The sequence below is a fragment of the Clarias gariepinus genome, chromosome 8, assembly GCF_024256425.1.
Source record: "Clarias gariepinus isolate MV-2021 ecotype Netherlands chromosome 8, CGAR_prim_01v2, whole genome shotgun sequence".
NCBI lineage: Eukaryota > Metazoa > Chordata > Actinopteri > Siluriformes > Clariidae > Clarias > Clarias gariepinus.
The window spans coordinates 8,539,167-8,556,341 of record NC_071107.1 but is presented as its reverse complement, the minus strand read 5'-3'; the positions used below and the strand labels follow the sequence as shown (position 1 = coordinate 8,556,341).

General features: G+C 34.4%; 1 protein-coding gene across 1 annotated transcript in view; it reads left to right on the top strand.

The window, feature by feature from the left end:
* The window catches only part of LOC128529396 (serine/threonine-protein kinase 32C-like), a 118,639-nt gene that overhangs the window by 22,411 nt on the left and 79,053 nt on the right, over window positions 1–17,175 (top strand). Inside the window, exon 2 of the mRNA XM_053502879.1 lies at window positions 8,570–8,625. Within this exon, the coding sequence (XP_053358854.1) occupies window positions 8,570–8,625 (56 nt within the window). The remainder of the gene's footprint in view (window positions 1–8,569; window positions 8,626–17,175) is intronic.

The following is a 17,175-nucleotide window of genomic DNA, read 5'->3' as shown; positions in this document are numbered from 1 at the left end:
AACACAAATACTAAAAAGCTACCAGTGACCGGTGGATATGTTCCACATTTTGCAAGATATTGGAATAAATTTTGCACGTCTAAGCGTAAACATTTCGCATGCACAGACTTATGAAATGCAAAGGCTGTGATATTTCACGTATTGTAAGTCACAATGCATGACAGCCCTCGAGTAAACACAATGGGTTTTTTGCAGTAAACAAGCTGTACATGTGAAATAATTAATAGAAGGCATCCATTAAATGGCAATGAACTCACCCTGGTGAGGTTGTCCCATGAAAGCACAGTAACATAGTGGCTAAAAAAACAGTTTATTAAAATATTCACATTTTATGAATCTGCTCAGAATACAGGGTCAGATTCTGATGAGGAGCCATGGGAATGAAGAGGTGACATTCACAGATGTCTCATTTTACTTTAGCTTCATACTTGAGATGTGTCTCACGTACGAATAACCAAATTTGATATAATGATGTAAAAAAAAAATGTCAGGCCACAAACAATCCAAAAGTAACATACAGAAGTGTCAGAAAAGGAGCTACATCTCTTTGAAATAATGAAAGGGGATTGACTGTATGCTCAGCTCTAGTTTTCCGTGAACCTGTGCAAAAGAAAGCTTCGTGCCTAAAGTAACAAGAATGAACTTATAAGTTAGGCTTTGTCCTGACCCATATTGCTAAACTCTAAATCAGAGACAAGAACAGTGACTGTAGGAAATAAAAATCACTAGAAATAGAATGATCATTTTACATGAAATCCCATATAATGCAAATTTGACTTATTAATGTACTGGAGATATGTTATGAAAATGATTGCTATAGATTTTGTCTCAGAATTGCCTATACATGGTCAAAAGCTGGCCCACCTGATTCACTCAGCGATTCATTGAATTTATTCTTGATCAGGATTGAAGTGGTTTTCGAGGCACAAACTGGATAGAACACCAGTCTGTCCTACTGGGCCATGCATACACCCATTCTTACCTAGGGGCAACAAGAAGTAGGCACTATGCCTACCGGCATGCCTTTGGGAATAGGCAGACGCCATTAAGCCTTGAGGAAACCTCAAGGTGCACTCTGTCATACTGTAACTGCCTTAGATATTTGTATAGTATGAGCCTGATGCATCCTCATCTGCCTTCTTCATCCAATTAAATGCAAATTTTCTCCATCTTGGTATACAGTATAGATGTGTTTCTTGAAGCTATCACTTTACATATAAATAAGAATATACAGCAGCAGCTCACATCCTTACCAGGAAAAAGAACGCTGAGGCATATTCACCCACTCTTGTTTAAGACACACTTGTCTTGCTTATGACATTTAATGCTCTGAAAGTTTAACTTTGGCTTATCTAGCACATCTCAAGGCTTTAAATGGGGCAAGCCTTCTGTTAATCTAGAGGATCACATGCTCACATAAGAGTCTGGAAGACATTTTTCTTGCATCACCTCTAAACTCTGGAGTAGCGTTTTAGAGAAAATCAGGAACATAACTCAATCACTCACTGACTTAACGTCTATACCTCTTATCCTATATACAGGGTCGCGGAGGCCTATCCCAGGAGACTTAGGGCATGAGACGTGGTACACCCTGGACAGGGTGCCAATGCATCGCAGTGCAAACACATATACATACACATATCTATCTATCTATCTATCTATCTATCTATCTATCTATCTATCTATCTATCTATCCATCCATCCATCCATCCATCCATCCATCCATCCATCCATCTATTTTTGTTCATAAATATCATCATATATATTGAATACATGCAGATTGTTTTATTAATATTTTCTATTATAAATATTGTTATATTGTTTAGCGCTTTAATGTTTCTCTGTTAATCTCAAGACGTTGAACCAAAATAAATAATCGAGAAACCTCATTTAATTTGATATAACCATTAGATGTGAAACATTTTTAAAAATTCTTTGAAAGAGTATTTTGGTGATAATTTGTATACATCTTAAATACTTCAGTGCCAACGATAACATTCTATGACATGTTCATAAATAATTGTGTAAGATGACGCAAGACGTTACCATTGCATCCCCTTCATGCAGATTCGTTCCCATGTTCTTTGTGATAAATGAGATTCTCTGGACAAATGACATCTCTGTATTTGTTTCATGGTGAGAACTTTCCCAGCAGCTTATATTAGTAAGCACTTTATGATGACCCCCATTAGCAGCCCGTTGAAATTGATGCTTGCATTCTTACACACTTTGGCTTTAACCCAGTAGGAGCCATGCCAATAACTGCTGCAGTCTCAGCCTTTCTACTCTCCTTCTTTTTTTCACTTTCTCACTCTCTCTATTTCTTTTTTTCCCCTCTTCTCAGCACTATCATGGCGTGCAGGCTCAGCTGTATCTGATGTTCTATACGGTTATTATCCGAGTTAAATTGTGATTTCTTTGAAGTATGCTCATGTCTCATCCATACCTTGGATCGATTTTTAAACGTTGAATATGAAAACGAATGGGTCTGTCGCTTATGTTAGGCTGTGCTTTAAAGAAGCACCTTTAACAGCACTTTAAATCTTCTCCGGTATGTCTCTACCAGAATTGGACTCCAGGATTGAGTGGTTTCTGCCGTTCCTCTTGGCAGATGCTCTTAAGTGCCATCCATTCTGATGTCTGGACTTTGACTGAGCTACTCAATACTTGTCCCAAAAGCCATTCCAGTGTTATCCTGGCTCCAATCTTGATGACACTGTGCTTATATATAAAACTTCTCCACAAAATGAATCATTCTTCAAGCACCTGTCTGTACTCGGCTGCATTCATTCTTTGCTCAGTCCTGTCCAGTTGTCTTGCTGTGCTACTGTGAAGCACCCTATAGTGTGATGCTGCCCCCACCATGCTTCACCATAGGAATGGTGTTACCAGTTAATGAGCAGTACCTGTTCATGCCAGATATAGTGCTTGTTTTTCTGAAGGTTTATTTAGTTTTGTCCTATCAGACCAGTCACTAAGTGTCATCTAAAATGCCCTTTATTTATAAATTCTTATCCTAATGAGATATTTAGTTTTTTTATGTTTATTAAATATGTACAGTTATATTAAAATGTAGTACCCCCTCTTTTAATTCTGTTGGTATTAGTATTACACGCATGTTGATGCACCCTTAGCAGCAATAACTTGAAGTAATCGTTTATATCACTGTAGAGAACTTTTGGTCTATTCCTCTTTATAACATTACTTTAGTTCATTAAAGAGTCTGGTGATTTTGCTTATGCACACCTCTGTTAAGGTCCCGGCACAACATTTCAATTGGGGTCAAGTCTGGACTTTGGCTAGGCTATTCCAAAAAGCCATTCTGATGCAGATTTACTGATGTGCTTTATGTCATTGGTGTACAGATGAGTTCATGGTTAACTTATTGACTGCATGGTCTCCAGGTCCTGTGGCTACAAAACAAGCCCAAATCGTCAGAACTGTTGAGTACTTGTTCGCTGCTTGTCCTTTACTCTCTGGTCCAACTCATCTTAAACTATCTCAATTAGATTTAGATCAGATGATTGTCCAGGTCATCTGATGAAGCACTCCGTCCCATTACTCTCTTCATTTGTTCGTGGTCATTGTGCAGTTGGAAATCAAATGATGGTCCCAATAAGTGCAAATGGGGTGTCATATCGCTGCAAAATGCTGCAGTAGCCATGCTGGTTAAATGTGCCCTCAAGTCATCAAGTGTCACCAGCAAAGCAACCCAGCACCATCACACCTCCACCTCCTCCATGTTTCACAGTGGGAACCACACATTTAGGAACCGTATGGTTACCCTCCCTACGCCTACGAAGACATGGCAGTTAGAACCAAAAATCTTTGTTATCAAAGCTGTTATCAGAGCTAAATGTAGCTACTTTGGACAATCTTAAAATATAAAACATATTTGTTTACTACATAATTTACTACAAATATGAAAAGAACATATATGTTCTTTAATAGTTTAGAAATCTTCAGTATTAATGGACGTAAGGAAACACTGAAAAAAAGATGTGTTTAAACTTTTGACTAGTAGTGTGTGTATTATTGTACACTACCGTTCAAAAGTTTGGTGTCACTTGCAAATTTCTTAGTTTTTGTTTAGTGATTTATTTTCTACATTCTACAACAATACTGAAGATTTCCAAACTATAAAATAACACATATGGAATTAGGTAATTACGTAACAACAACAAAAACAACAGTTAGTTGTTATTTTAAGACACAGAGGTCAGCCTTTCTGTAATAGTTCTTGCAAGAACAGTATTGTCAAGTGCATTTGTAAAATCCTTTAAGCACCATAATGAAACTGGCTCTCATGAAGGCCGTCCCAGGAGGACGAGACCAAAACCTACCTCTGCCACAGACGAGAACTTCATTTAGAGTTATCAGCCTGAAAAATGACCAATTAACAGCACCTCAGATTAGAGGCGTTATGAAGTCTTTACAGAGCAGAAGTAGCAGAAACATCTCAATATCAACTGTTCAAAGGAGATTAATGTATTTTTGGACGCCTTCAGCATTCCTTTACAATGTAGAAAGAAATAAAAATCAGGAACGATCATGAAGTTAGAAAGTGACCCCAAACTTTTGAAGGGTAGTGTATGTGTGTACTGTATATGTGTAAATTAATGGGCAAATAAATCTATTTAAAATAAATCTAAAACAGTATACATCAAAATCAAGGAGTCTGAATTCTTTTCCAACTCACTGTATGGTATTATCTTATATTTCTCTTATGGGCAGTGATATTTCTGTGCTTAAGAGATTCTGGGAACTGGATTTCAAATTTAAAGACTGCTAGAGATCTGCTGCTGAGCTGTTGAGCAAAGCCCTTAACCTAACAGGTCTCCAAATACTAGTAACATCAATACTTCTTTCCTTGAGACTACAAATGTCACAAATTGTGTTCAGTTATGAATATTGCTTTAGAATATAGATTGTGTATTTCAGCTACAGATCCCCAAGTGTTTCACAAAAATACAAACACAGTTTAAAACCCAGATGTTGTGCATGCAGATTTGGCATTATTATTGAAGCTTATATTTCCTTTGAGGCTACATTTACTACTAATAATTGTCAGTAGAATAAAAAAGAACTTTTTAAATGCAGTTAAAGTTTGGTGAATAATGCAGATGTAAATCAAATTTAAATATAATCTAACTTTGTTTTAGTTACAGTCGGTACTGTAACTTATACCACATACTACATTAGACTAACGGCAGATTTGGGCAAATTGTGTAGGATAACTCATTAGTAAGCAGGATGAATTAATCTAATAAAGGCCAAATTTAGGTTAAAATTTAAGGTCAGGAATGTATTTGATTATTGACACTTTTTTGTCCTGTCAAAGAACAGTGTATCGTATTTAGAATACATGCCTGAGCTGTTTAATGTCTGAATCTGAGCAAATCTCAACCTGTTTTTGTTTATGAGCAAAGCAATTGCAGGTTTTTTAGCCGTTTTATCAGATAACAAATCAACACCTCTGTCCTGAGACATTGTTTTTATTACAGAATGAAAGGCATCAAAATGAAAAGGTACACACACATACTGTACAGTCAGACAAAAGAAAAGTCAATGACACATACAGACCACTCACCGATCACTTTATTTAACACTATAATAATACCTGGTATGGCCTATCTTTGCCCTTTAAAACCGCCTTAATTCTTCATGGCATTGATTACATAAGGTGTTGGAAACACTACTTTGAGATTCGGGTCCATGTTGACATGATTGCATCATGTGATTCCTGCAGAATTTTCAGATGCGCTTTCATGCTGTCGAATCTCCCATTCTATCACATCCCACAGGTGTTCTATTAGATTCAGATCTAGCATCTTCTAGCCGTCTTCCTCAGTGTTGTGCATTCCGAGTTATTGTAGGCTTTCTGTCAGCTTGAACCAGTCTGGCCATTCTCTGTTGACCTCTCTCCTCAACAAGGAGTTTCCATCGACAGAACTGCCACATATTGGATTTTTTTCTTTATTGCACCATTCTGTTCAAATCCTAGAGAAGGTTGTGTGGGAGAATCCCAGGAGATCAGCAGTTATTGGAATACTCCAAAAACCAGTCTGGGTCTCAGGAACAATCAGGCTATTGTTAAAATCACTGAGATCAAATTCGTTTTCGACATTCTGATAGATAATATGTACGTTACCCAAAGGTGTTGGGCTGATTAAATAATTGCATCAATGAGTATAACTTAATAGAAAATAATAGAAGATTTATGACACATAGTGTAGACTGCGTAAGTATGTTCAGCAGGAATTATCGTGCAATAAAAAAGTACATGCTGCTTCATTAAGTTGCATGGATCATTTGGGCATTTTACACTCAAGACTAAATTACCTGTTATTCAGCATGCTATTTTCCTCCAGCAAATGCATTGGCAATTTAAAATTAGATGAACATATGCATGGGATGTTGTTTTCAGATGTAGTGTTTTGCCACATTAGATATGACAATATAGTCGTTCAGTCAGCCATTAGGAAGTTAAGTCTTTTGAAATATATATTTTTTTAATAAAACAGCCAATATTTCTTCCCCAGCAGAAGAAAGACTCAGTGCTTCCTCCAGAGTAAAAAGATTAGATTAATAAGTTTTTTTTTTTATATGATGCCTTAAAGCAGTGACCTCTGAGATAAAAGAGAATGCACAGAGGCAAGCGGAATCATAATACATCCTCTTTGTAGTCAGCCTTCTCATTTTTAATGCTTGCTTCTGGTGAAATCCTGTCCCCGCAGGGCTGACACACCAGTGGAGCCAGACAAACATCCTATTATATTATATTGATAAAAAGATCATTTTAGGTGTTTGTAAAAAGCAAGGCGGGAGAAGATCATAAGGAAAACGTGCATTTAAAACAATGGCGATTAGGATTCACTGTAAAAGAGAAGTGGCAGGATGGTGCATGGCTTCACAGGAAATGGAGTGTGAACCCAGAGGTCCTCTTCCACTGATCCTCCTTCTGATTGCTGAAGTTTCTGAAGGTCACAGAATTTTTTTAATAACATGTCTGAGTCAGCACATTGTATATTTAGCTAATGATCTAAACCACACACTGGTACTGGTGAGAATTTAACACAAAAACACAGGCATCTATTAAGTGTTCAAAAGGAAAATACATTGTACAAATAATATCTGGGTATATTTCTTGCATGATATTTTTGCATAGATTTTTAATGGGTAATTATTGTACATAATTCTTCTTGGTACTTGGTGAATACTTTGCATGCTTGGGGTATCTGGATGGAGATATACTGAACACCAGTCAGTCATAACACCATGCGTCTAAAATTGAGCAGGTTCCCCTTTTGCTGCCTTAGTGGAAGGTAAAGCTACTGTACAGTATGCTGTGGTATGTGGTACCAAGCTGTCAGAAGAGAACCTTTAAGTCCTTTAAGATGCAATGTGGGATCCTCCACAACATTATTTTTTTCAGTTTGAGCTGTAGCAGCTCTTCTATTGGATCAGTCTACATGGACCAGCCTTATGTATCAATGAACCTTGGCCACACATGACCCTGTTGCCGGTTTACTGGTTTTCCTTCCTTGGTCCACTTCTGGTAGGTCCTGACCACTGCAGACCAGGAACAACCCACAAGAGCTGAAGTTCTGGTTTTGCTTTGACCCAGTCATCTAGCCATCACAATTTGACTCTTGTCAAATGCTTTTTTCTGCTTTCAACACATCATCTTCAAGGACAAAATGTCCACTTGCAGCTTTATATATCCCACTTGCGTCCAGGTGCCATTGTGACAACATTTTCACTTCAAAATACACAAATAGCAGGTGCACAGCAGGAGTCGAATGTTTGAATGTCTGTTATATAATGTTACAGTCACTATTACACAATATAAACCTGGACTTTAGTCAGACATGTGCTATTAAGCTGTTTGATTCGACTACTACCTGGTATTTTTCATATCAAATACTATGTACTTTAACTTAGAAAATGTGTCTACTTTGTCTTAAATTAACTTATGAGAAATTATTGCACTGTGGCATGAACAACTACATCAAAACCTGTTATTTTTCTCATGTTATTACGTATGTACTTCAAAATGCAATATGCATAGCAAGTACTTTTAAGTACCACATGGATGTATTTTATATGCACAGTATTTACTTAGGTGTAAAATAATGAGCTACTACAAAATCTGATACATTCCAAACATTCCATGTCCTTTTTTATTTTACTAAAAATTCACAATACTAAAATTGACTTTTACGAAATTTTTATGCTTAACTCACCAAAAATGAAGTAAAAAAACTATTTAAGTTCTTATCACTTTTAGTTTTATACGCCTTGAGATCCTCAAGCATGTGACCAAGATGATTGTATATTCAGGTTGTTTATATTGCTAATTAATTATTTGAGATGAAATTAAGATAGATTGTACATTTCATAAAAATTGCATAGCTATTTACAAAAAAGGTTGCATAGGCCAGTGAAAAAGGGGGGAAGGGTAAACTGGAATAAATCATATGTATACTGCTGTCTTAGTAATAAATTATTCTCACATTACATTATACCCTATATATATTATATATTTTTTCCTCTGCTTTTCTTACAGTGAATTTCGATCACTTCCAGATTCTCCGAGCTATTGGAAAGGGCAGCTTTGGGAAGGTAAGCATGCCACTTCTATATCCAGTTAATTTACATACTTAATATCCACCCACGTTGCTTCCCCTATGATTTTCTTTTGGAAATAATGGAAGTTGTGAACAATAGTGATTGTTATGGGCTATAGTACACCATCTATGGTTATCCCAAGCAATTTTTGAATTTTTTGAAAGTGGTAGGCTACAGACACTAGAATAATGACCATTCGGTAATAGTATACAATTAGGAAGCAATAGAACCTTACAGCTTGTCAAAAGCAAAAGCAAACGAGTGTGTATTGTTAACCTCCATCCCTATACAATCACTGTAAGAGGGATAAAAATAATACTTATCAGTATAATCATGTATCTTGTTTACTGTAGGTGACAGCTACATCAAATTCCATGCTTAATCCTTTGTAAAGGACTCATTATAATGCTTGGAAATTTAAAAACTGTTAAGGCTTTTTTTTATTGTTGTAATTTTAAAGTTGCAAATTGAAGACAGTGAATTTTTCCTTGCCTATTTAGGGTAATATTTTTTTTTTTAAAGTTTATACTGTAAGTCCCCTTCATACGAACATTCAAGTTACAAACTTTCAAGGATAAGAACATGCGTTCGCGCTTAGGTAGATCATCACAGAAGTTAGATCACATGTCCGCCATACATTGTCAATCAATGAGGGAGACAAAAGTGAAAATAATTGAGGGAATGTGTGAGTGAGCTGAAAAAGATGGCAGACATTGCTTGTTCTTTTAACATGAATTGTTTAACCATTGGCACTAATCTAAAGAACAAGGACAAGATCATGTGACATGGTAGCTTTATGCTGTATATACCCAATTGTGTTGGTATCCTAGTATCTACACGATGTTTGTTGGACTTACAATATATAAACAAAATGGACTTACAAACGAGCTCCTTGGTCTGAACTTGTTCATATGTAGGAGACTTACTGTATATATAAATAGTTTTAAAAAAAGACTGAACATTTTAAAGGCAGTTTTTTTTTTTACTTTTAAATGTGCAAAAAAAACTAAACAAACATTTTTTATATGAGATTTATGGATGCAGTGAGAGAGGACATGAAGTTAGTTGGGCTGAGAGAAGAGGATGCAGAGGATGGGGTTAGATGGAGGCAAATGATTCGCTGTGGCGACCCCTGAAAGGGAGCATTCGAAAGACAAAGAAAAATATATTTTTTATATGTATTTTGGATGAGGAACTAACATGACTGAATCATGACAACAGTTTGCTTTTAATGCTTATCTGTTTATGTTTGCGTAATGTTTATAGATAAGATAAACTGATTTGGAAGATTTGAAGTGATTAAGTTTTACATTTATTAGAATTTCACATGGCCATTTTGGACTGGAGTACCATATAATGTGAATAGATAAGACACGTCTGTGTATATTGTAACATACTGTGGGATGGATACATTCATACACCACAGTCTGTGATTATAAACAAATCACAGCATTTTTAGCCATTTTTAGTTTTAATAAATATATCTATGGGTTAGGATTGTGCATAAAGAGTGACATATCTATTTTTTAGCACAACCTAGGCAATATAATAAATAGAATTTTATTTCATTTCAACCCACTGTACAAGCATTATTGAGAAAATGATGAAAAATGTGTCACATCTGCAAATAAATACAATATGTCACATATGCACAGATACACATAATCACACGTTTTTGTGGTTGTTTTCTAAAACCATTCCATATTCATGTGCCGGTCAAATTTAAGTGTTTTAAAAATAATTTTAAGGATAACTTTAGTTACCCTTAATGCACCCAAAACCCTGAATGCACCCAAATGTGATGTCTGAAGCCTCCCCCATTTACATATGTATAACCAGCTGTTTTTTTTTTTTAATGGTCATTGACCAATGCTGTATTGCTGGCACAGATCTGTGCCACTGGAGTTTTAGGGATTTAATCAGGCCAGAGAGGTTAAATTAAATAATTAATCTGTAAAAGACTTCAAGTACTCCTTCTTTCTGACCCAATGTCTCATGAGCTCACTTCAACTAAATAATTTATAATGCAATAATAAATGTATGTGAAAGGATAAGCTGCTGAAAAGGACCTGCTGCAGAAGCTGCATTGGTTCATATTAGGCTCACATTTAAAAAAAATTTGTGTTGCTGGATGACAGGTTTTCTTTGTACATTCATTGGTTCTGCTGCAGTGTTTTTTCAAGTGCTCACTTCAGCCTGCTAAAACCTGTTGCTTAGTCCCCATCTGGAACGTGGTCCGCCTGTTGACAACCAATGGTTTTAGAGTAAAACTTATATGTCAAGTGTTACAGCTATATACTTGCTATAAATGTATGTCGATTAATACTGATTAATTGTGAAAGTACAGCATGGTGGGATCCAGAGTTCACTATATTCCTCAATGTTGTCACTTCGAGAAGGATGAGTTGGAAAAGATTGGCAGGGGATTTGGGACAGACCCAGTATGACTCAATGTTCTCTTTATGTCAGCTGCACATACAAAGAGAGAGAGACTGAGATCTGTGCTGTTGGCAGAATGTCACTATGGCTCATCTCTCGGGGAGTTTCAGTGTCTAATTACTTCAGTGTACTCGTTATCTGAATGAGATGGCCTGCTTAAGTAGGCCTTGTGTAATTACATTAGGATTTTCGATTAATCTAAACCATAATGGTTAATTAATTTCACTGGATTGTTTTTACCCTCTATATTTTTGCTTAGTTCTAAGTGTTTTTGTGCTTGTGTCTCAGTGGGGGAGTAAGAATTATGGTGCATACTAAATACCACCCTTAATAATAATGGATTGAACTGTCGTGTTATATATTGTTAGTGTGTCCCAGTAGAGATGTGCACTGTGCAGTTCTTTATCATATGTAAATTAGATACAGCACTTTTGGCTATTGTGATGCAAATGCACATTTTCTCTATTGTTTTTACTTGTGACAGAATCTGTTTTCATTAGGAAGTTTCTTGCAGTGATAAGATGAAGTTGAGTTTCTTCACCCTGTTCATGTTTAGCTAAACAGACAAAAATTATTTTAAATTAATTCAAAAAAATTTATAAAAGTGAAAATTTTGGTTAAATTGATGGATATCGCAATCCTCTATAATATTTTTTTTTATGTTGATGGAATTTAATTCCAACCTCTATAATTTAAAAAAAGTTTTCCTATAAATAACGTTGACTTATAAGCAGACACGTTAAGATCTATGTCTCTAATATGTTATGGGGTGTTCAAGTCATACCGGGACTTTTGATCATGTGGTATGACAGAACAAAGTTATGAGAGTAAACAATACTTTTATTTCTCTATATAATTCCCTGCTAAACTTATGCACTTATCATAGTATTTCACTACCCTTACGCAAAGAAAATATATTTTCCTGTATATTTACTGTGAATCTATTGGATGATTTAGTGTTTTACTCTAAATATATTTACAATATACTGAATAATATTGTATATTGTATTAATATATTACAATATATTAAAAAATAAGGAATTGCCACTTTTCATATATTGAAAAATATATTTTAATATATATCCTAATGTAAGTAAATTTATATTTAACAATATACTTCATAATATAATTAATTTAATTCAATATATCCATTTCTTTATATTTTTATAATATGCTTATGCAGTATGCTTATGACTCATTTACTTATGTAAATGGGCCATATACGAGACCATAATGTGATTAAAGTCAGATATACGTAAATGAGATGCATGAAACACAAATAAGAAATATTATAGTTTTATTAATATAACAAAAACCCTTAATTAACAGGATACAGTGATGATCCACAACAAACACCACGTGAGACCAGTCAGTGTCCATACTGACCTCTGTCCACCACAACATTAAACCAGCAGGTTAACAATATAAAAATATTATAGTTTACTATTCCCCCTAATTTGTAAATTGAGACCAAGCGTAAAAATAAATAAATAACTGGAATAAACTTAAATTTGCAAAATACAGTACACAGTTTTTATTGTGTAATAAATTTACAATTTACATAATATAACAGACATTAGCAAAATCTGTCAAATCAAGACACAAAATGATACTGATACAAAATGTCACACAACCTAAAAAATGCTATTATTTGTCACACTGCTCAACTCTTACCATCTTACCATCAGTCTTCTCTTGTGGTGGATGTGCAACTCCTGAAGCTGCTTGGTACCTAATGGAAAATTTTTTTTTATTAAAACATTTGAGATTTACCTAAACATCATTCAGCTACTCTATTCCCAACTGCCTGAAGGTTAAAAGGTGAGCTTGAGCTTGCTTGTGAGCTGCTGCTTACCTGACTGATGATGTGGTGCTGATGGAGACTCCGAAACATTCTCTTGCAGTTTCTTCTCCTCGAAGGTTTCTGAGGTGGCATGTTTCTAAAAAGAGCCCAGTTAAAGTAAAGTGTATATAATTACCAAGATAACCATTCCACAAACAAACATATTGGTCTTTATTTATAGAATATAATTAACGCATGTTGCCTAAAGTTAAAGCTACAGGTTTGCAAAAACTGATCATGCAGTAACATTAACTTACTATTAAAAAAAAAAAACAACAGAAAAGGTAAAAAGTAACTTAATATGTCAATCCACACTGTTTGCTTCAACCAGCTGACTGATTTTTACCATAAAAGATTTAAATAAAAACAAAAAACAAATAAAAAACAAAACAACAACTTTCAACCTCACTAGTTTTAGTTACCTAGACATGCTAATGCACATGCCAAACCAGCCACAGGTAGCATTGAATTCCTTTTGCAATTTAGGAACAAACGTTAGCTGTGTAATTTTTACATTCTAATGTTTTTTTTTTTTTTTTACATTCTGACTCCTTGTCAATACAGTGGAACCTTGGATTATGATAAAACACTCATAAATTAAAGAATTTTCCCATAAGAAATAATGGAAACTTAAATTATTCGTTCCACAGCCCAAAAAATAATTACATAAAAATAATTAAAAAAAATACAAATAATAAAATACAAAATATAAAGTAAAAATAAAACAAATTAACCTGCACTTTACCTAAAAAGGCAGATAAATATGAATATAAATAAAAATAAATACAGACAAATGTGTTTCTATTTATTTAGCTGAAATGCTGGCCTTCCAGGAACTTCTTTAATGGCCCAATCATGCACGAATTGCTTTAAGCGAAGTCAGAACTCTAAGCTGTTGGAAGTGTGAGGTTGTGCATTGTGCTGAAAAACAAAAACAAAAAACAGAGCCTTTGGTGTCAAACCAAATAATTTTTAGTAAGAGAGTTTCTATTAAAGTCGTTGGTAAAGGTTAATTAATGATAATGCCTTCATTTACCAAAAAAAAAAAAAGGTCCCAGTTTGACTTGAACGTGAACAGGAGGCTTCTGCCTATAATTATATACAGTATACAATGTACTATGGTAATGAACAGCATACAGTGGTGTTATGACTTTTCTATTCTGGTGATGAATTTTAAATTATGTGCAATGTAGTAATTTCATTCATCATGTTACACAGATAATGTTTAATTTCTTCCTCCTTCTGTCATCTCACTCTTCTTTCCCTAGTCTGTCGGTGCTCTCACTTTTCCTTATCCTTTCAAACTAAATTGTTTATGAAATAAGTGGCCTGTTTAGAACAGCACATCAGCATACATGATGAAGAACATTACCATTTGAATATATGATGATTATACTTCCTTTTTCTTTTTTTTCTTGAAGCGGTTGTACAGTATTTTAAATGTTTTTCTTCAAAACAGGAACAGGCCCTGTTAATGATGCAACGCAGAGGTCATTTGTATGATTCTTAATATGTCCAAACCTATTTTCTACCTAATGAGAAGTCAGTGTATGTATGAGAAAACAGCAGGAAGGTGTTTACATTTGTGTTTTTGTAAATTGATACTTGTAAATTGAATGTGCACACACTGTAACTGTTAAACACTGGTCATTAGGGTATTTTAACAGTAAAGGTCGAGGAGGTGAATGCACACTTGAAATTCTGCACTGTATTTTGAAATAAAAAACTATTATGAATGACATCATCATCATCTCACCATCTAACCTGAAACCAGTCACCTACTGATGCAATATTATCACGATACCTAGGAGCCAATTAGCTAAAAATTGTGATTGCATAAGTATTACAATTTGATTAATATCCTAAAACGATATTTAAAAAAATCTAGTTTTTGATACAAAAACTTTTAATCTTACAAAAACTCTTTTTTTGCAAGATGTTTCATGATTAATTAAAAGTAGCAAATGCCATATAATCCTGTAAAACAAGCCCAGCATTTAAAAAATACAAACTAACTTCAAATACAAGAGTTTAACATTTAACTGAGCAGCACTTACCTCTGTCCTCTGCCAAAATTATAATGTTTAAACAAACCTGCACATAATTCACTCCTACCACATGTGTAGATAGTAGAAACGGCGACCTACCTACGACATGATTCACATATCACCCCACTGACTCCAAAATAATTTTCCCCCCTGATTCTCTCCCTAATTTTATGAGACCTGATTCACAAATGTATTAATTTGTTTTCCACCATCTTTAGTGGATAATGAACCCGCAACAACTACATCTATTAAATTGTAAATTTATTTAAAGACAATTTTATTGCTAGCATGCTTGCTAATTGTGCTTGTTGACCAATCTGAATGTCTTGCTCTGACCAACTTGTTGGTTACAACCTATAGCAACATGAATGTAATTTTAGTTTGTTAATACCAGTAGGTTTAGTTTGTTAATAGTCTTAATACTAGATGTAAAATGATTAAAGATGCACACAGGCCATTACTAACACTGTAGAAATGGCAGCATACAAAGTTGTAAAATGAATTCAAACATGAATTGATGAATTAATCAGTGATTATTTCAGCACTGAGTATGTGATTACTAATGCACTGAGTGAGCAGTCAATGCAAGAATGATGATGAGGCTCATGTTTGTTAATTGCTGTGACTGACTTTTACCTCAGGAAATGAGAGAGAGTAAGTGTAGATGATGCAGATTATCAATGCGATTGCTTGTTTTCCATCAAGCTTTCATAGTCTTTGATAAAGGGTCACTAATGTTGTTTTTCCATACACGTAGATGGGTGTTTGCTTGATCTCGCTTCAGATCTTATTTATAGTAAATTCTAATTATCTGTAAAGCATATTCACCATTTAAAAAATATTACTTCATGGAAATTATAATTAAACATGAAATAGCTGGTTAAATAAACAGTCTATTAAATAGACAGTATTGGTTATGTTTGAAACTAGGTATAAAGATAGATAAACAAAGACCACATACTGTACACTTAGGCTAATTATATTTTAACTGCATTATCACAGCTCCAATACATGTTGCTTTACATTTCTTATGTAGGTCAATTGGGGTATATACTTTATTTTATTTTATTTTTTATAAGATTTCACATTTATAGTCAAGAGAAAACTTGGAGGTTGAAGGTTGGATGGCCACTTAAGGTATTTCTATTTAACCAATCATTCTTTCACATAATGCCATACTAGTACATTAACACAAGATGACGCTTCCACCCCCGTGCTTCACATTTGGGATAGTGTTTTCCTGTATTAATAGTCTTACACCTTTTCCTCCATTCATACAGCTGATCATTATGTTATAACAGTTACAATTTTGGTTGATCCTACCTGAAAACACTGCTCCAAGATCTTTAATGATAATGATGATGATGATGACTTCAGTCACCATTTTTTTGTCTTGCAATAAGGGCTTCTTTATTGCAAGACATCCTTTCAGCCCATGGTGATATAGGAAACCCTTAATAGTGGTTGTAAATACATTAAATGGTTAAATGTTTTGGACAGTTTAACATCACACACAGGTTTGTCTTAGTCTTCCCTTTACTTAGTCTTTCCTTTACTGTTATATTAACCACTAGTCTTCTGGGAAGGCTTTAATTAGATTTTAGAGTTTAGCTGTATGGGATTGTTTATGTGCCTGCATCCATTTGGCTTTGATGTGTACAGTAGATGCTGTAATTGACGCGTTGAACAAAATATGGAATAGCATTAAATGTATATAGTTTAAATAACTTTGCCTCACCTGTAGATTGGCAATTGTGATATTTATTATTTTTAGTTCAATTTAAAAATTAAAATCAATAAATAATAGTAATAAATAAAAAAATGTATGTAGTCTTGGAAATAATCAGATTATAAAATGCTTGCACTTGAGATGCACACAAAATAGAAAAAAAAAAAGTTTTGGATATAAAATATATTTATATAAAACTTTATATAATGGACAATAGGATGATGGATGCTGGATGATATGAATCATGACATGATTTATTAAATTGAATAAATAAATGATGATGATGATGATGATTATTATTATTATAGTGACAAGTTTTGTAGTATATACATTATATACTATTAAGGTTTTTTTTTTTTTTGTGGGGCAGTCCCATGTGTCGTGACTACACATGGTCTTTTAAGGGGACAGTACATGAACACACAGCGGGGAAATTATTGACAGAATATGTATATTTCATCATGTGAAGGGCTTTTCCATGCCAT